Below are 24,855 nucleotides of genomic sequence, written 5' to 3'. Positions count from 1 at the left end.
GTTGAACAAGTAGAAGCAATAATAATGATAACAATAATGATAATAATAATAATGATAATAGTAATAATAATAATAATAATAATAATAATAATAATAATAATAATAATAATAATAATAATAATAATAATAATAATAATAATAAAAACAATAATAATAATGATAATAATAAAAGTTATAATAGCAATGATAGTGGTAACAATAATAATAATAATAATAATAATAATAATAATAATAATAATAATAATAATAATGATAATGATAATAATAATAATAAGTGTAATATTAATAATAGTAATAATGATTGTAATGAAAATAACAACAAAAACAACAACAATAATAATAATGATAATAATAATATTAATAATAATGATAATAATAATAATAATAATAATAATAATAATAATAATAATAATAATAATAATAATAACAATAGTAACAATAATGAAAACAATAATTATAATGAATAGTGAAATGAACAGCAAAAAATGATCGAGATAATAACTTTCATAATTGCAGTCATTATTATTCCTCTATCGCAGCAGTTTCACACACAAGGAAATTAACATCTCGCTAAACATTCACTGATTCTTTTTTTCACACTTGGCAATACATTTTTTACTGTTGACAATACATTTTTGCACTGGAACGATAATCAGCGTGGGATGAAGTGTGACTGTAGATATCGAGTCACCACCACCACCATCGCCATCACCACCACCATCAAAGCACTCCACATTGCACACCAAGGTCTGGAAAGCAGTGCCGGCGGGGAGTGGGGAGTAATGGAATGAGAAATTATGAGTTTTCTTTCTCTAAATTAGAGGTTGAGTTAAGGATGTAATGATCGGTGTGGTGCGGGTGGCAGCGTAGCATAACCCGTACTTATGAATGCTAATACAGTCATTATCTGGGCAGCAATCTCTCACCCCTTGGTTATCTGGGTCCAGATCAGTGGTACTCGAGCTAAATACACGATCATACACACAAGACGGAGGTCGCGGGTCACTTTTTTGCCTGTCATCATGTTAATGTCGAGGTGAGCATTTCGTCGGGCCGCTGTCTGCGTCGCGTGCCCGGTGGTCACTTGTTATCCGGCGTGTCTCTGTGTCTCTGTGTGGCCTGTGCTGTGTTTGTAATTGTGTGTTGTGTGTGTACTTGTGTGTTTTTGGGATGTACAGTACGTGTCTATGGGGTTAGTGGCGAGTGTGTGACCAGTGTTCTGTATGTGCCCATTTGTTGTGCTACTGTGTACTGGGAACGATTTCTTCTTTCTGCGTGGACTCCATCATAGCATTGACTCGTCTTCAGCAGTGTTATGAAGGCCTGTAAGTCTTTCGTTACATTTTTTTAATCAGTTTTATAAATTGTGATTTATTTGTTATCATGAAATACAACCTACAATAAGGTTGAGGAGTTGCAGTTTTTCATCACAAGTGTTTCAGAAGTACAGGTGACAGTGTTGCGGGGAACACACGTGGTGGGGCATGTCACAGGATCAAGACAACCTTTCCCTTCGGTGCCGCCGCCGCTCTGCTTCCGCCCCGTGTGTGGCAGCAGCAGCAGCCAGCGTAGGGAGGGTACTGCGGCGCCCTGGCCTCGTGTGTTCGCAACACTGTCCTCCGCTGTGCTCGTCTTCAGCGACCATAGTTATATTACAATACTGGATTTGTTATGACATGCATATGATGTGCATATCTGTTATATGTTGTTTGAATATTTCATAAACATTATACAAAATCAGAATAGTTATGACAGTGTGAACGCATTGTATGGAACTTTATGCATAATCAAGTAAATTATTATAGAGATATGTTAATTAATTATGTATATATATATATATATATATATATATATATATATATATATATATATATATATATATATATATATATATATATATATATATATATATATATATATATGCGATGTAAGAAGCGAACAAAGGTGTCTAGTTGTTTATTGTATATTATAATGATATCGTTTAGTTAATGTGTTAGGGACAAGGCCCCGCGGGTGTCGGGGCGGGTCAGGCCGGGGTCAGGGGGAGGGACACATAGGGGCGGCAGTAGGGAGGGGGAAGTAGAGGGTAATTGGCGGACGGAGATCGCACGCCCACTGCTGTGAAGAACCTTTCATTATGGGCTTGGGCGTTAGCGCGAGGGCGTTGCGGAGGCTAGAAATATATGCGTGTGTCTTCTTCACAGGCTCTCGGGGCGCGGCGGCATGCCATTGCCCTGACTGATGGAGGTGTCCACTGTTTTGTCCTAGCTACTGGATTTGTGAGAGAGGAGGAAGCCTTCCCGTCACTGCGGCGTCATTATGAATTTGACGAGTGGCGAGACAACCGTGGAACCCTTGCAATATTGCTTCTTTTTTCCCATTATTCATTAGCCAATTTACATACAGAAAGTGCTGATGCGGGTAATACATACCGGCCATATTGTTGCCGTAGGCGCAGTGCATCGCCTGTGCCATGCTGTTGTAGTAGTCCTGGTGGAGGCCCGAGTGGCCGCCCTCCGACCCATCATACCAGCGGTTCATGTAGCCTCCCGCGGCCGCCTGCCCTGACTGATCCATTCCGTTCATATCCATACTGATTCACTACTCGAGGCTCACGATACTTTCGAGAACGGTACTGTCAAGGCGCGCTGTAGCCCTTGCAGAGGGCCAGGACGGGCTGGGGCGCCTTTGCAGGGCTGAGAAGTGAACTGCGTGAGTGTGGACCCACCAGCCGGGCGGCCCTGCTCATCGGGATCAGTCGGCAGGACCTTGGGTGCTCACCAAGCTCCTCTTTTGCTACATTTCGCTGATTAGTTGCAACTGCTTGTCTTTCTCTACCAATCCTTCCTCTCAACACAACTATCACCCACTCGGCGGGACAGACGACGATAGAGGAGAGACAGAGGCGGTTCGTGCTAACGCTCACAACAAGCTGCAGGACGGGCCAACCGCGCACCCTCAGCACAACTGACGGCCGGTCCAAATAGAACACCACTAAGACTCCGGACTCCAGCCTGCCCGAGCATCGCACACACACACAGCATTTGCGATGTAATCTCTCCCGAGTGGGCGGAGCCATAGTAACCTCGCCCATTCAGCGCGCGCCGGCCAATCGTCGATGAGAGTTGGGCCAGATTCCGCCCCCAACGTACGAAGCCGACACACGCGGCCAGTGCTGCCCCCGCTCCCTCGCCCGCCTCACTCCGCCACACACCCCTACAGGAATGCACAACTCTCACCACCCTTGCACACGGCCAGCCTCCAGTACGCACACATGAACGTACTCACACATGTGCATCTACGGCTTACTTGCGTGTGGAGGAACATTAATCGTACACGGAACAATGTGGACTTTGTACCCTGAATGTAGTGGACGGGTCATGGGCAGGCGAGCATTATGGAAGCGTATTGCTCATGTGTGTGGGTGTGTAGGCTGGGCGAGCTGCGAGCGGATTTCCTCCATAGGCACGCGATTCTCCAGCGCTTAAGACATACTGGGCGGCGAGGAACTCGGGGACGCGGAGTTAAGCAGGCACTGGGCCACGCCAGACACTGAAATGAAGGAGGGACTGAACTGTGGCACTGCAGCACTTACTGGCACTGCGGCCTGAGGAATGAGGCAGGATCAAAATACACCGTTTATTATATATTCTGAGATCTTATCCCTCGAGCCGCCATGCAGTGAATACTAACACTGCCTTAGCACACTGGATATAACCACACACACACACACACACACACACACACACACACACACACACACACACACACACACACACATTACAGGGTCAGGACCCAAACAGTGGCCATCAAAAGAAAGTAATCCACAGTGTGCAAATGATTAAAGAGGCTTTGTACTCTTATAGGCTGAGTAGTTGATGGATGCTTTTTGGATTTAAGACATATTGTGTGCATTTTAGACACAATTTGAATATTGGCAAGCTGGCACTGAGAGGCACTAAACACTTTCGTATGCATTGAGTGCCGCAATATATACTGCTTGTTCACACACACACACACACACACACACACACACACACACACGCTGCTATGACACATTGCGTATTATAATGCCGTAGGTTATCAGACACGCGTGCGCGCAGGCATGCACATATGCACACTTGCAAGCAATCACGTATGCACGCACGCACGTACGTACCTAGGTACACACACACACACACACACACACACACACACACACACACACACACACACACACACACACACACACACACACACACACACAAAGCGGACACTGTGACTTACTGCTGCAGACAAAAAAAACAAAAAAAAACAATTATTGTTACACATCATTGCTTTTATAGCACCTGTTTTACTGCAGCTCATTGAATTACATGACACACCTGCCCCTGTGCGCTACACCTGCCGCCAGACACGATGATCTGGCATTCACTGGATGTGATGCACTACTTTGTAAGCCACACGGGATGCTCTGACATACAAGGTGTTGTGATATACTGGTGCTGTGCCGCACATTGGGTGCTTGACGCAGACATTGTTGCTGTGATGCACAGAGTATCATGCCAAACACTAGATGCTAAAACACGCTGGGTTGCTGTGATACCGAATGACTTGACTACGGTGTTGTAATACACACGTGTTGCTTGACAAATAGATGCTATTGTTACCGACTTGGTTTAGTAACCCACTGAGTGTTAAGTCACACTGGATGCCATGATGAAAGGTTAATGCTGTAACACAGCAGATTCCACAGCGCAGTGGGAGTTGTGGCACTCTGGCAGGTGTAACACAATGACTAAAATTAAAGCGGGTTGAGCTGAGTGGTTATGTTATCATAACAGAAAGAGTGCTGTGACACACTATGGGTTTTGTGTTTCAAAGTGAATTAGACAGCTAATGCTGTGACACACGCTGCATGATGCAGTAGGTTTGGCTGTCATTCATTGGATGTGATATCACGTTTCTTATAATGTAATCAATGTTGTCGCGCTCACTTACAAACACACACACACACACACACACGCCCGGTAGCTCAGTGGTTAGAGCGCTGGCTTCACAAGCCAGAGGACCGGGGTTCGATTCCCCGGCCGGGTGGAGATATTTGGGTGTCTCCTTTCACGTGTAGCCCCTGTTCACCTAGCAGTGAGTAGGTACGGGATGTAAATCGAGGAGTTGTGACCTTGTTGTCCCGGTGTGTGGTGTGTGCCTGGTCTCAGGCCTATCCGAAGATCGGAAATAATGAGCTCTGAGCTCGCTCCGTAGGGTAACGTCTGGCTGTCTCGTCAGAGACTGCAGCAGATCAAACAGTGAAACAGTGAAACACACACACTCCGGGTGTCGCGATACACACTGGTTCTTATGGTACTTTGACGCACCTGAACCTATGGAACACACTGGTCGGCGCCACAAGCAGAGCACAGTGAGACACATATTAGGCTGTGGTGCGCGTGGATGAAGTAGATCACAGCAAAAATTTTGATACTCTACTTATTGTCTTACACGATTTTCCCCTCCCACCCCCAACACACACACTTACACACACACACACACACACACACACACACACACACACACACACACACACACACACACTTCAGATGTAGTCAGTGAAGTATTTCCGATGACACCATAAAACACACAGCAAATAATCAAGCGAGAGTGGAAGTAGTACTAACTCCCCAGTTTGATGTTTGAAAGTATTGTTTCCTCATGATATGCCTCATGATAACCTACTTTTGAATTCAAATTCAGACATGTACAATATCTGGAGCGCTTCATTGATCATTAGTTCCTGGCCACACTGGATGCTGCAACACACTGGATGCTGCAACATATTGAGTAATGCAACAGTGCTGCAACACGTTGGATGTTGCAGCACATTGGATGCTTCAACACATTTGGTGCTGCAACACACTGGATCCTGTAACATATTGGGTGCCTCAACACAATGTTTGCTTTAACACAATGGATGCTACAACACATCGGATGCTGGAGCACATTGCGTGTTAAAGCACATCGGATGGTGCATCATATTGGGTGCTGCAACACACTGAGTGGAGCAACACATTGTGTGCTGCAACACACCGTGTGCTTCAACTTACTGGATACTGCAACACATTGTGTGCTTCAATTTATTGGGTACTGCAACACATTGTGTGCTTCATCTTACTGGGTACTGCAACACATTGTGTGCTTCATCTTACTGGGTACTGCAACACATTGTGTGCTTCATCTTACTGGGTACTGCAACACATTGTGTGCTTCAACACATTATGTGCTTCATCTTACTGGGTACTGTAACACATTGTGTGCTTCAACTCACTGGGCACCGCAACATAATGTGTGCTTCAACTTACTGGGTACTGCAACACATTGTGTGCTTCAGATTATTGGGTACTGCAACACACTGAGTACTTCAACACAATGAGTGCTTCAACATGCTGGATACTGCAACACAGTGAGTACTTCAACACATTGAGTGTTTGAACATACTGGGCACTGCAACACATTGTGTGCTTCAGCACATTGAGTGCTTCAACATACTGGGTACTGCAACACAGTGGGTGTTGCAACATACTGGGTACTTCAACATACTGGGTACTGCAATACATTGAGTGCTTCAACACATTGAGTGCTTCAACATATTGGGTACTGCAACACATTGAGTGCTTCAACATACTGGGTACTGCAACACATTGAGTGCTTCAACACATTGAGTGCTTCAACATACTGGGTACTGCAACACATTGAGTGCTTCAACACATTGAGTGCTTCAACATACTGGGTACTGCAACACATTGAGTGCTTCAACACATTGAGTGCTTCAACATACTGGGTACTGCAACACATTGAGTGCTTCAACACATTGAGTGCTTCAACATACTGGGTACTGCAACACATTGTGTGCTTCAACACATTGAGCGCTTCAACATACTGGGTACTGCAACACATTGTGTGCTTCAACACATTGAGTTCTTCAACATACTGGGTACTGCAACACATTGTGTGCTTCAACACATTGAGTGCTTCAACATACTGGGTACTGTAACACATTGAGTGCTTCAACACATTGAGTGCTTCAACATACTGGGTACTGCAACACATTGAGTGCTTCAACACATTGAGTGCTTCAACATACTGGGTACTGCAACACATTGTGTGCTTCAACACATTGAGTGCTTCAACATACTGGGTACTGCAACACATTGAGTGCTTCAACACATTGAGTGCTTCAACATACTGGGTACTGCAACACATTGTGTGCTTCAACACACTGAGTGCTTCAACATACTGGGTACTGCAACACATTGTGTGCTTCAACACATTGAGTGCTTCAACATACTGGGTACTGCAACACATTGTGTGCTTCAACACACTGAGTGCTTCAACATACTGGGTACTGCAACACATTGTGTGCTTCAACACATTGAGTGATTCAACATACTGGGTACTACAACACGTTGAGTGCTTCAACATACTGGGTACTACAAGACATTGGGTGCTTCAACATACTGTGTGCTGCAACACGTTGGGTGCTGCAGCTCATCGGATGCGGCAACACACACATTGAGTGCTGCAACACATTCCGTTGTAAGATGCAATGAACGCTGTAAGATATTTGTTGTTACAGCATTTCTATATCTGGAGCACACACATTTGGTGGCATGAAGTAGGTGGGGAAACACACTGGCTCTTGGAATACAATGGGTGTTGGAATACATTCAGCGCTGGTATACATTAATTTCTGGATGACATACGTTCCTGGAACACATTGTGCAGGACTCAGTGTGTGCCGGTAAATATTGCACGGCAGGACACATGAAGAGGTGAAGGAAGCACTTGAACGCATCGTAGCTATAATACATGAGTAACATATACTGAAACATCTCAAACATTGGTGTGGAAATATTTAGTGTCGGGCTTATTCTGGTGACATTTATTCATAAGGTCAAGATTTTATTATTGTCACATTATTTTATCAGCAGCATTCCGCTAATTGAGATACTAAAGGCTTATAATTGGCACGAGCAGACTTCTTGTCCGTTTGTGTGTGTGTGTGTGTGTGTGTGTGTGTGTGTGTGTGTGTGTGTGTGTGTGTGTGTGTGTGTGTGTGTGTGTGTGTGTGTGTGTGTGTGTGTGTGTGTGTGTGTGTGTGTGAGAGAGAGAGAGAGAGAGAGAGAGAGAGAGAGAGAGAGAGAGAGAGAGAGAGAGAGAGAGAGAGAAGGGGAGGGGATGAGGAAGGTTGCACACTCAGTTGTCCTTAATTAAACCTGAACATAAAAAAAAAACACACACAGAACACTGGATGCCCGACTAATGCCCCAGACTAGCAATGTACTACGCTGCTGCAAGATAATTAGTGAACAAACGGAAGAATCGCCTCTTTTCTTCAGCAGCGAGAGTCTCCTGGCTTTGCAAAATGTGGTGATATGCGAGGCTGATCTGGTGACTCGCATATTTTCTGTTCATTGTCAGTAGTTCCTTCGTTAATGAAATATAAAGCGCCAGATATCTCAGATGACGGGATGTTACAACAAGGGAGTTAAGTTGTGATGAGCGGCTATGGAAGTGTACGCACGTTGCATCTCTTGTTGTGTTATATCGCCATTAATTGCTCTACTGGTCTTAGTGATTACATGCCATCCCTCTTGCAGCTCGGACTCACTGCACAAGGCCTTCTACTTTCTCTTATTCCTGTTCTGTTCACTTCTTTAATGCACGAGTTAATCATCATCCTCAATCTTTCAGCCATTTAGCTATCCCCTTACCTGCCTCATTATTTCCTCATACCTATAACTTTAAGTCTCTCAAGAGGAAGGTTTCAAGACGCTTCCCTAATTTTGGATAATGCTCTTGGCTCTACTCTTTAGACACTGGCACTTACATTGATTCCCCTTTACATTTTTAGTCTTTTCTAGCACTTCGCCAGAGCCCTTCTTATGTAAAAGGTGTGAAAGGGACGGTTGTTAAAGACTCACATGGATCAGCTCTAAGTGAACACATTAGAAAATCCGTCGCAAAAAGAGGATATAATATGTCCTAATGAAAAAGAACGTGTTGTTGCAAGGAGGTCTTCAAACTCGGCCCCTTATTTTTTAGTACGAGTATACCATTCAGAAGGTCTACTATAGCATACACTTATGACCTGGATCTGTGCTATACTCTTGTAAAGAATCAATATATAACTCCTGTTCGGAGAGAGAGAGAGAGAGAGAGAGAGAGAGAGAGAGAGAGAGAGAGACAGATATGAGGCGGGAAGGCAAACAGTGATATGTGTGTGTGCGTGTGTGTGTGTATGTGTGTGTGTGTGTGTGTGTGTGTGTGTGTGTGTGTGTGTGTGTGATGGGGGACGGGGTTAAGATGTTGCCATGGCGGCCCAACAAAGAGATCATGGCACTGGATTTAGTTACGACAGAATGCTACCTCTCCCACCGAGAAATTACCGTGTGACAGACTCGAGCCCACCATCTTTCGACACCAATTTACCAACAAAGAAGGTGTCTCTGGGAATACTCGCTATGCACTCAAAAACTCCGCAACTAAAACCTTACTACTACTACTACTACTACTATTACTACTACTACTACTACTACTACTACTACTACTACTACTACTACTACTGCTGCTGCTGCTGCTGCTGCTGCTGCTGCTGCTGCTGCTGCTGCTGCTGCTACTATTACTACTACTACTACTACTACTACTACTACTACTACTACTTGCACCACCACCACCTCCAATAGTATTATTACTATATACTACTAGTACTACTACTACTGTTACTACTACTACTACTACTGCTACTGTTACTGCTGCTGCTACTACTACTACTACTACTAGTACTACCACTACTACTACTATTACTACTACTACTGCTACTGCTATTAATAATACTATTACTCCTACCTCTATTTGTGGCACCGTTTTCTTCTTTTTTCTTTCTTCTTCTTCTTTTCTTCTTCTTGTTCTTCTTGTTCTTGTTCTTGTTCTTGTTCTTCTTTTCTTCTTCTTCTTCTTCTTCTTCTTCTTATTATTTTTTTTTTATCATTATAATTTTTTCATTATTATTATTATTATTATTATTATTATTATTATTATTATTATTATTATTATTATTATTATTATTATTATTATTATTATTATTATTATTATTATTATTATTATTATTATTATTATTATTATTATTATTATTATTGTTGCTATTATTATCATTATATTCATTATGACTTTTGTTTTTGTTATTATTACCAATATTATTTATTATTATTATTATTATTATTATTATTATTATTATTATTATTATTATTATTATTATTATTATTATCATTATTATTTTTATTATTATTTTTATTATTTTTCTTCTATTTTTATTATTACTATTATTTTGATGTTTTCATGATTCATTATTTTTATTTTATCATTATTATAATTTATTATTATTACTATTATTATTATTATTATTATTATTATTATTATTATTATTATTATTATTATTATTATTATTATTATTATTTTTATTGATGTTATTGGCATCATCATCATTATTATTATTATTAGCTCTATTATTATTATTATTATCATTATTATTATTATTATTATTATTATTATTATTATTATTATTATTTTTATTACTATTGTTATTATTATTATTATAATTATTATTTACTATTGTTATTATAATTATTATTATTATTATCATTATTATTATTATTATTATTATTATTATTATTATTATTATTATTATTATTATTACGTGTATTATTATTATTATTATTATTATTATTATTATTATTATTATTATTATTATTATTATTATTATTATTATTATTATTATTATTATTATTACGAATATTATTATTATTGTTATTATTATTATTATTATTTTATCATTATTTTTTTATTTCTTTTTGTTTTTATCGTTATTTTTATAACCTTAAGCGGTTCCTATTAAACGTTTCGTCTTTATCAGTCGTTCCCGGCGGCCGCGTAGAATCCCACGAAGATTCCTAAGAGTATATACGAACGTCTGTATGTGTATCCACCAAGGTTGTCATTACCCCCTCTCACCCTCAGCCTCTACCCCTCGCAGCGAAGAGAAGCCAAATTCCCCAAGTACTAACTATTGATTATTGGGAGCAGCGCCTTGAAACTTAGTACAGGCGCTTGTGGGGGTTCAAGGAGACGGTATAGAGTAGGTAGAGGTAATGTACTCAATGATACGTGTTGTGGGAGTGTCTCTTCTCGTGTGTCCCAGAGATGAGGGTAGTTAATAGGAGCAATGGGTGGGTGTTTGTTAAGATGAGTCGTGTTTATTTCTTAATTAGTGAAGCGCTCTTGTGTTTAGACTGATGGAAGTTAAGTCAGGTATGTGCATTGATAAATAGGTAGATATAATGATAGGTAGAAAGATGGACAGACAGATAGATAAGTAGTGAAAAGATGTATGGTCAGATTGAGTGGTTGATACATAGAGTGGATAGATAAATAGACAGATAGATAGATTGGTGAATAGATGGGTAAATTGAGAGATAAATAGATAGATAGATAGATAGATAGATAGATAGATAGATAGATAGAGAGAGAGAGAGAGAGAGAGAGAGAGAGAGAGAGAGAGAGAGAGAGAGAGAGAGAGAGAATTTACTAACTACAATTACAACTCGCTTCTACATTACATAGCCATGTAAACATCACGAAAAAAAAAAAAACTATAAATATTTACACACACACACACACACACACACACACACACACACACACACACACACACACACACACACACACACACACACACACACACACACACACACACACACACACACACACACACACATCTATATACTTACCACTAACATCTTTACGTCTCATCTACGCAGCTTTCACCATTACAACTCATATTCCCACCATGTTTTCCTAGGCACGTTTTACACAAGCTATCTGTCCATTACAAATCAGCAACAACAGTAGTAAACACCTTGCTCGCCTAACCTCCCCTCACCTGTGGCGGGCTGGCCGAAGGAACGAATGCGAGGGAGCTTAATTATCCTTGAAAACTGAGCCTCATTAAGGGATTAGTGTCTCCTTGTTCCACGGCAGCGTAACGAGCCTATCAGAATGCGGCAACTGCTCCCGCGCCTCGTAGGAACATCAGTGAGAACGACTCTTACAACCTACTCGGTTCCCTCCGCTGAATATTGAGTTGCCCGTACACCATTTGTTACTGCGCCCAAGTGTTAAACTCGAGGCCTCCGCGGGTATGCTCTCGGTCAGTGGTCGAGTGATGTAACACGCTCGCTTCCACGCTGCTTAGGGATCTTCCGCTGTCTTGGGCTCTCTGTTCTGCTGATGGTCTGCTTAGAAAACCTAGGACGTCTTAGATTTTTAGGTCTGTCTATCTGTGATTGAGGAAAGATTCTATAAACATACGTGAGAATTAATGTCTTATTGATTTTATAGCACTTGTATACCTGATTTTATTGTGTTCCTAGTGTGCGTATGTGTCTGTATGTGTGTGTGTGTGTGTGTGTGTGTGTGTGTGTGTGTGTGTGTGTGTGTATACTGTACACACACACACACACACACACACACACACACACACACACACACACACACACACACACACACACACACACACACACACGTATATATATATGACACTCTCGTTGTCTCCCGCGTTTTATCTTTCATTCCGTCTTATCTCGGTGATCCAATCATTACTCTTGTCATCGGTGTCTTAACCTCTCATTTCTCCTCTCACCTCACGCTCTCTCCCAAACACTGAATTATTGTTGTCCAATGAAGGGAACCTGACCGCAGCGCGTCCCTGTCACTTCTTGCACCAACACCAACCTCCCACGAACTACGACTACAAATGTTCACTAGACACTGGAGTGGAGATGTAAGCCAGGAACCCTATTCTTTAACAATGCCGCGTCTCACATCTACTGTTCACGCGCTGGAGTGGAAATTACCGTTGTTTTTAGGTGTGTTTTTATGATTCTAATTATATCTTAACATTTCACGTTTCATCCAAATTCAGCCTAATTTAGAGGAAGTTATAGGGGTTTTCCAGTGTAATTTCAGGATTCTGGTTATAGAATAACAAGTACTCTACATCAGCAACAAGAAAAGAAAAAAACACACACACCCACGAGAGGCTTACAAATCATCCCTGTTGCCCATAAATTTACCCGCTATGAAAGTTCCAAACATTTCAAGATACGCACTCACCACATTTCAGGCACGCGAGGGGATGAGACTAGGAGGAAAGGAGAAGAGAGCAATGAACAAAGGTACTGGTGCATCTCCAGCCTCAAGAGGGAATATTTTTGAGGGACGTCCTGCATGGGAGCGAAACAAAGGCTGCAGGAGACAAAGCCAAAAGGGGGAGGGAAAAAATGTGTTGAAAAATATATATCTGTCACGATATATATTTATGCAGTGCCCGAGTGGGAACAAAGAGGCTGTAGTTTATTGCTCGAAATGTCAGAGAGGGGCAAGTGGTGGGCTGGGAGAGGAGGAGGAAGAGGAGGAGAAGAAGGAGGAGGAGGAGGAGGGAGGACCAGGAAAACGAGGAGGAGAAGGGAAGACCGGGAGAGCAAGAGGAGGTTTCGGAATTTCGTGTTTTTCGGAGACAATGAAGAGTTACGATGAGTGATTTGGTATTTGGAGTGTCTCGATGTGTGTGTGTGTGTGTGTGTGTGTGTGTGTGTGTGTGTGTGTGTGTGTGTGTGTGTGTGTGTGTGTGTGTGTGTGTGTTTCACTGTTTGATCTGGTGCAGTCTCTGACGAGATAGCCAGACGTTACCCTACGGAACGAGCTCAGAGCTCATTATTTCCGATCTTCGGATAGGCCTGAGACCAGGCACACACCACACAGCGGGACAACAAGGTCACAACTCCTCGATTTACATCCCGTACCTACTCACTGCTAGGTGAACAGGGGCTACACGTGAAAGGAGACACACCCAAATATCTCCACCCGGCCGGGGAATCGAACCCCGGTCATCTGGCTTGTGAAGCCAGCGCTCTAACCACTGTGTGTGTGTGTGTGTGTGTGTGTGTGTGTGTGTGTGTGTGTGTGTGTGATCGTTATGTGAATCATTTACTTTGTTTATTCTTAAAGGTTTATTTTATTATCTAAATCATGCACAAAAACACATACAGTAACATTGTGAAGAAGAAGAAAAAGAAGAAGAAGAAGAAGAAGAAGAAGAAGAAGAAGAAGAAGAAGAAGAAGAAGAAGAAGAAGAAGATGAAGAGGAATAAGAAGAAGAAAAGATGATAAAGAAAAAAATGAAAAGAAGAAAAAAAAGAAATTGAGAGAGAGAGAGAGAGAGAGAGAGAGAGAGAGAGAGAGAGAGAGAGAGAGAGAGAGAGAGAGAGAGAGAGAGATTAATATCATAACAAGTATATTCCTTCACACAGAAAAAAAAAAATCTCTGTGGCTCGTCTCTTTCCTTCCGCTTTGGGCTGAGAACGAAAGAAAAACCGTGGCTCACAATACGGTTAAAGATTACCATTGCTGAAGCTGAAAAAAAACGGTGGTCACAAGCTTCCCCTTATCGTCACATTGCATAGAAAGAGACTGCTGATGGTTTACTGTAGAGGAGTTATTTCAAGCTTAGAAGTACACGTTTTATCTATATGGTGTAGTGATGAAGAGGGTTTAAAGTTTGGCAAAATGGTGGCGTTTAATATTTGAAGCATAAAGAGACTACTGATTGTTTTCTGTAGAGATATATATGAAGCAAGTTACTATCACTTATTTCAAGCCTAGAAGTACATGTTTTGTCTATATGATGTAGTGATAAAGAGGGTTTAAAGTTTGGCAAAGTGGTAGTTTTTTATATTTGAAGCATAAAAAGAGACTGCTGAGGATCTTCTGTAGAGGCTATTGCGATGTATGATTTAAGTTATTTTAAGGGTACATGTTTTATCTGTATGATGTAGTGATGAAGAGGGTTTAAGTTTGGCAAAGTGGTGGTTTTTAATATTTGGATCAGTGACTAAGGGCAGTGTTATAATGTTGAATTGTTGCCGTGGTTTTATCGGAATCAATCAATCTGTTTCTCAGTTTCAGCCTTTTTATGCATTTCAAGCCTAGAAGTGTACATGTTTTATCTGTATTGTGTAGTGATGAAGAGGGTTTAAGTTTGGCAAAGTAGTAGTTTTTAATATTTGAATCAATGACCACGGCAGTGTTATAATGTTGAGTTGTTGACGTGGCATTATCAGAATTAATCAATCTATTACTCAGTTTTAGCCTTTTATGCATTTGTTGTTTAAAATTTGACCAGCGAACTACAGTAGTGGTATATTTTCTATGGTTACATTTTTCTTTCGTAGATGGTGAGAATTTAACTTGTGAGTATAGCAGCGACATAATTTTCCTTTATTTTGGTGAATCACAGTACAATTACTCAACTGGTCAATCAGTGGGTTATTAAATCAGCCGTGACTAGATTTAATTTCCTCATCTCAAATCAGCACACATATAAAAGATGAATCATGAGCATGCACTAGAGCAAAAGGGGGCGATGGAAGTGTTGATAAGAGAGAATGCAACCGAATGAAAGTCAGCTGTTCTGAAGATTACACGGAAAATGTGTGGCTGCTTCACTGGTATATGAAAGTGATAAGAAAATAAACCGGTTGTTTAACTGACTGACTGATTGATTTAATGACGCCACGACAATAGCGTCAGATGGTGTCTTGAAAGGAAAGTTATTCATTTCCTTAATGAATATGTAAAAGAGGTCGATCCACATAAATGTTTTGACATCTGATCATGACTGTCTTTTAGATGGCTTAGGTGGGAGCTACTAAGCTGATTTCGAGGACATTTTTATCACATTAGTGAGTCTGACAATGACTATCTATAATCAGAGAGCATAAAAACACACATAGAACTAATCACTCCTGACCTTTCAAAATAATCGTAAAGAGAGAACAAGCCATTTAAGAATACACTTTTGAACGGAGTGTCCTCTGCAACAGGATACGAGTCGAGGATTTCACCAACATTACTTACTCAGACTGATGTTCCTTTTAGCGGGCGTCTGCCAAACACGAGGGAGGAATGTGAAGTGGGTTCATCGGTAGATAATTGGATAAGACACGACCGGTGATCAGACTGATACCTGATGGATCGAAGTGGATGACTCAACTCATCCTTAGGGAGGAACACCTGCGCACTTGGCGAGTGTGCGGGGATGGAAGATAATTTGGTTATTGTCAGAGAAGAAACAAAAATGAAGTCATGTAGGTAAATGTAAGAGCAGCAGATTTTATTGAGTGTTTAGTTAGAGTAAAAATGTTGCAAAGAAAGTACTGTGGGTAGGAGTGCAAGCAACAGCGTTTGGGCAGCGTTCAGGTAGAAAAAAATAAATCAAAAGAATAAAATGGTGTAGGAAAGACGGCACAATGTTAATTTGACGAGTGTTTAGGTAGAGAGAAAAAAATGAGGGGAAGAAAGTTTTGTAGGAAGATTAAGTAAGCACATTGGAATTTAGTGAATATTTAAGTAGAGAGAACAAAAAAATGAGACAAAATAGTGTAGATAGGTCTTGTTGCAATAGAGTTTGGTGAACATCTAGGTATAAACAAAACATATGAGAAAAAAATGGTATAAGCCAGACCGAGTGCAATAGAATTCAGTGAAAGTAAAGGGAAACTAAATTAGAAGAGGTATGTAGGCAGGGCTTTCAGTAATGTATGGGGAATGATTGATTAGGAAGAAAGAAAGAAAAGTAATTAAGTTAAAGTTAAAGGTAAGACTTGCATATGAGAGTCAAGAGCCGTTTTCTCTCTCTCTCTCTCTCTCTCTCTCTCTCTCTCTCTCTCTCTCTCTATCTATCTATCTATCTATCTATCTCTATTTATCTCTCTCTCTCTCTCTCTCTCTCTCTCTCTCTCTCTCTCTCTCTCTCTCTCTCTCTCTCTCTCTCTCTCTCTCACACACACACACACACACACACACACACACACACTCAGACACACACACGGGAGTACGTCGTGTGATTTTTTTTTTTTGTTGTTGAGTAAATGAATGACCTCGTATTGTTTTCTCTCACACATGTGTCATTTATTCCATCACTCATGGAAAACAAACACTTCCCAGGTGACCAAAATCGAGTGCGTTAACTCTAAATAAATGGAGAAAGTAACTTATGATAATTTACAATAGTCAGAATGCACCACAAAAAATATCTCTGTCTTACTTTTCGATGCCTCTAAGCCTTTTTACGCACCAACAAGTGAAAGGTCAGGCGTGTTTTAAAGCTGTGTCGAAAAAGAGGATTAGCTCTGCCGTGACCTTCCTGCGTGTGCTGACGTGCAATTTTGTCTCGTCCGTAAAGTTTTCAAGCACTCTGATAAACCTAATTTGTCTGTGATGTAATCAAGGCATCGAGGACTGGGGGAAGAATGCCAGGTTTTTTATGCGTTGGTTCTCTTCATTTTGCCGACTCTCCTGATGGAATCTTAAAACGTGAAGTACAGTGGAAATGAAAAAAAAAAAAAATACTTAAAACACTTGTAACACTTTATTGGTTCTATAAAAGTAAAAAAATATTTAACCTCCAAGCATATTTCTAGACTACACACTTTGAAACCGCATTAGAACTTTATCGCTGAAGTCGAAGTCATCAATTGGTAATAGAAATGATAGGCGTGTGAGGAAGTTGGATAGATCTAGTATATGGTTTGTGCTTCTGAAATTCATGTGCTTTTGTCATATTTAAAGCATAAAAACGTGTAAATCTGGCTCTAATACATATGTCTGCAGACTCTACGACAACCAGAATCGTAATCTCAAAATCTTTAATGTTATGACTCTGCTTTCAATTGGCTGGAACAAAGTTTTGGAAATTTTAAAAAGGAGTTTGGTTATATTTTTTAGCGGAACAAAATCCTGGACAGTTCATAAGAGTAAACGGACAATAAGAAAAGAAAGAAGCTTATAAGAACCCAACTGATCATCTCTGTGATTTTAAAATAACCCCCTATGAGAAGTTGGTGTGTTTAAGAATAAAGTTCACAGACCTCACCTGTTTTGACTAGTGAATCGAGATGCCTCCTTCTTACCCGTAACTTCACTCACCTCTTCTTTTGACGGCTAAATCATGAATAATTTGCACCACATGGCATCACACTAGTCAGCTAGGAGTGATCATCACTTTCCAAGATGATAAGTATGAGTATGATAAGATTAGATGTAAAAAAAAAAAAAAAATCCTGAGAAGAAATTAATTCTCTTAGAAGTAGATGTCTGGAATATACTCAATACTTTCAGTAATCAGAATGTTTGTGTCGAGACAAGGGAGAGGCTCAAAATATCAAATAAATTTATACAAGGATGATAACTGAATATAGATAGTTACGCTTTAAACAGAATATCTCACGTGTGGGTCTGATGGCTTGTTGAAACTCCCCATGTTCTTATATTCTTGAGGAAAAAATGTCCCGTATCTAGAATAAAGAAACCCTCTTATTATGTACATTCTTCGTTATACAAATCTGGTTCTGGCCATACGTTGAAGTTCATCGTTGATACATGATTATCGCAATCAGCCTTTCTGATCCACCGCGTACCCATCGGGACGCAGTGCAGAGATCCACCAGTGTTGTCACCAGGGAGTTAAGGGCCCTGAGCCCTCAACACTTGTTACCTGCCAGTGAATGGTGCATACCTGGAGGCATTTCCTGTCCTTTCCTGCAGTACCTGGAGGCATCTGCTGCGGGCAGGACGCACCACGTTGCCCCTCCTCGTACCCTGGGGAAGAGGAACACTGGGAGATAACGTGGCGAGATACAGCCGCGTATTTGGCGATGCGGCGACTGTAGCGGTCGGCTGTATCTGGCGCGCCGCTGCCCTCGCATAAATATGTGTTTTATCTCGGTAAACTTGGCGTCGACCCACATCAACTCCCGGTTGGTGTGTGTATCGTATGGAGGCGGCGAGCATTGTGCCGCCTCTCGTTACCTCCCGCCATTATGATGTGGATGCTGGCCGCGTCCTTATCTGCGAGCTGACCAGGCCCGGAGGGGGAGGCAAAGAAAGACTAAGCTCACCTTTAATTAATTGAAATGTAATCTAGATGAACAGCAGTTATATAATTAGTGGTTATTTACTGCCGTGCCGGGCTGGTATATGCCAGCCTCGCTACACAACTCTGAGCACTGTCCGCCGGGGTGACCATCTGATAACTCCGTGTTGGATTAGGGCGAGCAGACAGCCTTCCCCTCACCCCTTCCCTGCCTCCCAGCAGCCGCCCCCGCTCTCTACTTCACACTTCTGCAGCGGGGCGCACGACAGCCGGCTTATTTCCTCCATAACGCGTCGGGAAATGAGTTTCTTAGCGCGGATGATTTAGAGCCGTCCCCGGGAAATTTTCTTTAAAACTACCTCAGTTGTGACTTACTCCTCGCGGCCCACCCACCATCCACCTGCGTGTTGCTGTGGGTGGTGTGCGTGGGTGTATAAGGTGCTGAATGGGGCGGGTGGTGGAGGACAAAGGCCAGGAAAGATGTACATGCCTGTGTCCCGATATGGCGCGTGATGCAGCTACCAAGAAGACATGTCCGGTGTTGAAAGAAGCCGATGAATGGATGGAGAATGCATGTGCTGTATGTTGTTTATTGCATATGGTGGCTCCGGGAAAGCGCTTTCCAGAGGATGAGTTGGATCTTAACCTATATACTTTTTTTTTTTTTTGTATTTGAAAGGGTAGTTTTCGGCCGAGAAGATCCAACACATTAAGAACTTGAGACAATAAAAGATTAAGCAAATAAGAGAAACTGTAAGGAATAATCAAGTCGTGTCCCTGCATTAAATATAGTTATACCTGCCTACTCCTACCCGTCATTCTCAGTCACGAAGATGTATGAGATTTGACGAGTGAACTTCTGAACTGAAACTTGAATGTTATGCAATGACTTAAACATTTGAACTAGTGTATGCACTAAAATTTATCTGGTGTAAAATAATAAGATATATATATATATATATATATATATATATATATATATATATATATATATATATATATATATATATATATATATATATATATATATATAATATATACAGGCATTTTCATATTTGTGTTCGTTTCATGACTTGCTGATTACATTGACAACACATTCCACCAACGCTCGTATTCATAATTTTCTTGAACTCATATTGGTAACTTTTTTTGAAGACTAGACGGATTATTAGCTAGCTTGTCACAATATCTTTTTCCGTGTTAAAGAATCATTACAATCAAGGAAAACCGTTGAATCAATAACTTCTAGCTGAGTGTATTAAAGCCAGTATGAATAAGACGCCTAAACTCTTAATAATATAATACTTTCGTTAGGTATCTTGGAGACACAAAGAAGCTGTAGAGTCATGAGGTGCCTTGGTGGGGCCATTACTAAAAGAGGGACGCGATGAGTCAATGATACTAGAATGGGGAATTGGTAGGAGCAGGTACAATGAAATCTGGTGAAGGTACATGATTACTGAGTGTCGAATAATTTTCTGCGAGGCTGCAAGACGGTGTGTGGTGAGCAGCAACATAGTGCATTTGTCATTACCTTCTCCTCTTCGCCTTGTACCCTTGACCTGTAACGCTATTATCCTTCTAAAGTAGCTTTTTAACTTGCATAATTACCAGTTTTCCTTCGATGAATTTATCTAATCTTCTTTTAGCGTCTCGTATTAACTCGGCACTATAACAGTCTGATTAATAAACATACTCCATCGATCTCCAGCTATTTGGTGATCAATTTCAAAACCTTTAATATAATTCTAACAATCTTGAAATCTTTAATTTTTTGTCCTTTCCTCGTGAGTTCTATGCTTGTTGCTTCCCTCTGCCTTGCCACTTTCTGCTGTGTTCTGTTCTACTTGTGTTCACTTCGTAATTTTTTCATCTGCCAATATATTTGAGAACCAATATCCTGCCATCTCCTTTTTAAATTTGACTCTAATAAGTCTCAACCTTTATTTTATTGCCTATCTTCGTGAGTACTTTTCATGTAAGAAGGATTTTGGCCATTGACAAAAAAAGAGAGAAAAAAGAACACAAAGTCCCATTTCCTAAAGAAGACAATCAAAAGAATATCCAAATAGTAAAAGATAAGGAACTTGAAACTTCCTTCTTATTGTTTCCTCCTGCCTCACTCCAGTCTGTCCTCCGTTCCTGTCCGCTTACTGTCCACCTCCTATCCTGCGTCTGTGTCCACCTGTCTCCCAAGCGTCACTTCTCCACCCCACTACTACTATATACTACAGCCACGACCACCACCATCACCACAACGACAACCACCACCACAACCCAGTCCTCGTCCTCTATATCGCATCTTTATTGCACGCGTGTTCATTTCTCTTATCTGGACAACTCCAAATTTTTGAGAACTGATTTGGGAATATTCTTTGCAACTTTTTTCTGTGTAGATTTTTTTTCTGTCTCTAGTTTGTGAGTGGCAGTTGTTGGGAATTTATTTCACTGTTCTTTTTTTTTTTTTAGGTTTAGGATCAACATATTTTGTTTTTTTCCTTCCTGTTTTCTATTTTTCTTCGTGTTTTTAAGTGTTGGTATTGAAAAGGTGGTGTAAAGTCAAATTTAGTCGTCCACTCATGCACCTAACACACACACACACACACACACACACACACACACACACACACACACACACATCATCATTACCATCATCATCATCATCATCATCATCATCATCATCACATAACTTACTAAGAAGCACAAATTTCAGCTTATCTTCTTAACTGTGACATAATTCAGCTCTCATTCTTATTCTTGTTATTGAATGAATCTGCCTCTGTTCTATATTTCAAAGCGTTTCGGCATCACTACACCAGAGACGCAACACAGTAAATCATAGTTGGGACAAAGCTGGGGAAGCAAGACTAAGGTGGTCTGTATGATGTCAAGAGGAGAGACGAGCATTGTGTTGGGAGGAGACTGCTGGTGATGGATCTACTCGGCAGGAGAAGGAAAGAAATACATGAGGGAAGGTTTTACAGAGGAGGTGAAGGAAAACGTGCCTGTAATGGATATGACTGAGGAACGCGGAGAGTACTTACCAGATTCAAGAGATTTGATCCACTGTGACGAAAGATTACGACTCCATTTACCAGGCTTTAGTGGAAGGTGTCGGGATTTTCAAGGGTGTTTCTATGGTCATAAAGATATAGTAACGTGTATTCTGCGTCACTAAGAGGAAAACACCCTTGAAAACCCATCTGCTCATCTCTGTGGCTCTTTGACTCTCTCTATTGTTTTCTCTCTCTCTCTATACTAATGTCTTCTTCCATCTCTACCATCTCCAATACCCGTGGGAATCAGACTAATCGTTCCCTGGTGGGTTTTAAAAATATCCTTTCTAAACAGACAGTCCTAATAAAGAGTGGAGACAAGGAGGTATCAAAGTATACATATTTAGTATTATAGTATTTTTTTTATGCAAATATAGTACAGTAGTCTAATTTCTTTATCTCTTCAGTACCAGGGCGTGTTTTATATTCATTCTGGTTACTATTTTTGGCGATTTTATACAGTTTTAGAAATATATGTTGGTTTAAGATTAGTGAAGGCTCTTACCATTAATCTTCTCACTTCCATAGACCCTTCCTGATGCAAATAAGATCGTCTAATCATTCTAAATAAATCAAGGTAAAAATATGTCTCAGTACTGAAGTGGTTAAGTTGTCAGGCACGCTACTGAAACACACTACAGGAACACATGCTTGGAGGAATTAAGCATGAAAAGTGACTGATACTGAATATTCAATTTTTTTTTTCTATCTCAGTTTTATGTTTTAATTGGTCTGGACTGTTAACATTCTTATTTCTCTCTCTCTCTTTCTCTCTCTCTCTCTCTCTCTCTCTCTCTCTCTCTCTCTCTCTCTCTCTCTCTCTCTCTCTCTCTCTCTCTCTCTCTTTCGTTTGTCTTTCTATCCATACTGGTTTGCATGTTTGTCCATTTAAACACACACACACACACACACACACACACACACACACACACACACACACACACACACACACACACACACACACACACACACACACACACACACACACACACACATACACACACACACATATATCTGAAGGTCAGTGAGAGGGAGGGTGTCTATCTGCGTAGGTGAGGGGTGAGGGTGCGGGAAGGGGCGGTGAAGTGATAGTGGTGCAGGATAGCGGGAGATGGGGTCGCCAGGGGATCAGGAAGAGGGCTGGAAGGGGCGGGCATGCAGGTGTGTGTGGGGCGGTCAGGTTTCCAGAGCGCTGCGCCATACCTGCTACTGTTCCTCATTTCACTCATGACCACGCCTGAAGCACTGGTGGATAAGTATAGTAATGCTCCTGCCTCACGCTGTCTTCCGTTGTGTTAGAAGTCAGAATTGAAAGTTAAAAGGTTGTTCTGCTGCGTGAAAAATTCTATTGTGTTAAATAATATATCATGTCTTCTATTATATCAGTACAATGCGTTTATGTTTCCTTGATGATTTTTACTTAAATATGTTGGAGTACACGTCTTCTTTTTGCGAAATCTTGCATGTGTCAACTGTGCTATGACGTAAGCTTGTATACTTTTGGTTAATAATGCTGACCGTCTTGTTCAACTTATTTTGTTATTGAAAGTTTGTAGTTTAGCGGATACATCCATCAAGATCCGTCATTATTTCAGTTTCAAACCTATTTTTTCAAGATTTTAATATATGCATATTGTTCCTTTGACTTTCTTGTCTTGTATTTTGTATTTTCCTTTTTTTTCAAGAATCGGCTTACTGGAAGCAGTTTGTAGTTTATCACATACTTTCATCAACAGTCCCTCAGTACTACTTTTCCTCTTCATTGCCCTGCTCTGCTGCACTAGGCCAGGAAGAATAAGAAGTCAAATAACGAAAAGAAGAGGAAGAGAGAAAAAAGAGAAAAGATACGTAATTATGCGCCAATACTTGAAAGTCTCCATGTCGTTGTACACCTGGCACGCCGACTACTGACATTTTGTGTGCGGTCGTACCTCGGCCACCCCGTCGGTGCTGATAAGGATGTAAAACAATGAGTGTCAGCCATTAATGTTGCTCAAACTTTTTAACTTTTCATCATGGTTTAAATTGGTGACGCTCCGTATGAAAAGACGTCACTGAGAACTGCGGTTTAATTTTTGCCTGATTTTACAACGCGACCTCTCAAGTTGGCGCTAATTGGTGGCAGGGTCACCTGCATGTTGGTGCTCTGGAAACATTCATCGCGGTACAAAACATTCTAAAACATTCCTGTTGCCGCTCGTCGGGAACTTTTGCGTACTCATTTCTGTCAGCGGCACGCCAAAAAAAGTGCGGCAGTGAAGGGCTTTGTAGGGCCGTCAGCCCGTCGGGCTGGGGCGCCCCTTACCCTCACCCTCCTCACCTCGTCCTCGCCCTTACCCTCGCCCTCGCCGCCGCCCTCGGGTGCTGGTCGACAGTCGCTTCAAACGCGAGGGCTCCCTTTATTTCACTCTAATTAACATTTATGCCCCCAAGACTGACGATTGTTTTTATGGTATGGGATTTTTATCTTGTGCCGCGCTGAATGAGAACTGCTTTATTTTTTTTTTCTTTTAATGTTTCTTTTACCTGGTCTGGTGGCGTGTGTGTGCCGGGTGGCGTGTGCGCTCCACCAGTGTGTGCAGCGCGCCGTGTTTTACTTGGTTGTGGTTCATCTCGCCAAAATTACTTGTTCTCCCATCCCTGTCATGCTTGCATGTTGTACGAAGCAATATGGAATCTGTATTTAATTTTCAATAACGTTTGGGAAAAAAAAATTGCGAACCTTTTGGGGATACATTTACTGATAAATTAATTAATATGATACAAGTCGGGCGT

At 41.0% G+C, this 24,855-nt stretch overlaps 1 protein-coding gene and 1 long non-coding RNA gene across 4 annotated transcripts in view; one reads left to right on the top strand and one right to left on the bottom strand.

Annotated features, from left to right (window-relative positions):
• LOC123517420 (GATA-binding factor C-like) overlaps positions 1–2,592 on the bottom strand; it is a 95,605-nt gene extending 93,013 nt beyond the window's left edge. For both annotated transcript variants that reach the window (XM_045277447.1, XM_045277448.1), the window contains exon 1: positions 2,433–2,592. In XM_045277447.1, coding sequence (XP_045133382.1) covers positions 2,433–2,592 — 160 coding nt within the window. The remainder of the gene's footprint in view (positions 1–2,432) is intronic.
• The window catches only part of LOC123517422, a 237,060-nt gene that overhangs the window by 101,488 nt on the left and 110,717 nt on the right, over positions 1–24,855 (top strand). The window lies entirely within an intron of this gene.

The sequence above is a fragment of the Portunus trituberculatus genome, chromosome 42 (assembly GCF_017591435.1).
Source record: "Portunus trituberculatus isolate SZX2019 chromosome 42, ASM1759143v1, whole genome shotgun sequence".
NCBI classification, from domain to species: domain Eukaryota; kingdom Metazoa; phylum Arthropoda; class Malacostraca; order Decapoda; family Portunidae; genus Portunus; species Portunus trituberculatus.
The sequence above is the reverse complement of the archived record's forward strand: the minus strand, read 5'-3'. Positions and strand labels throughout refer to the sequence as shown.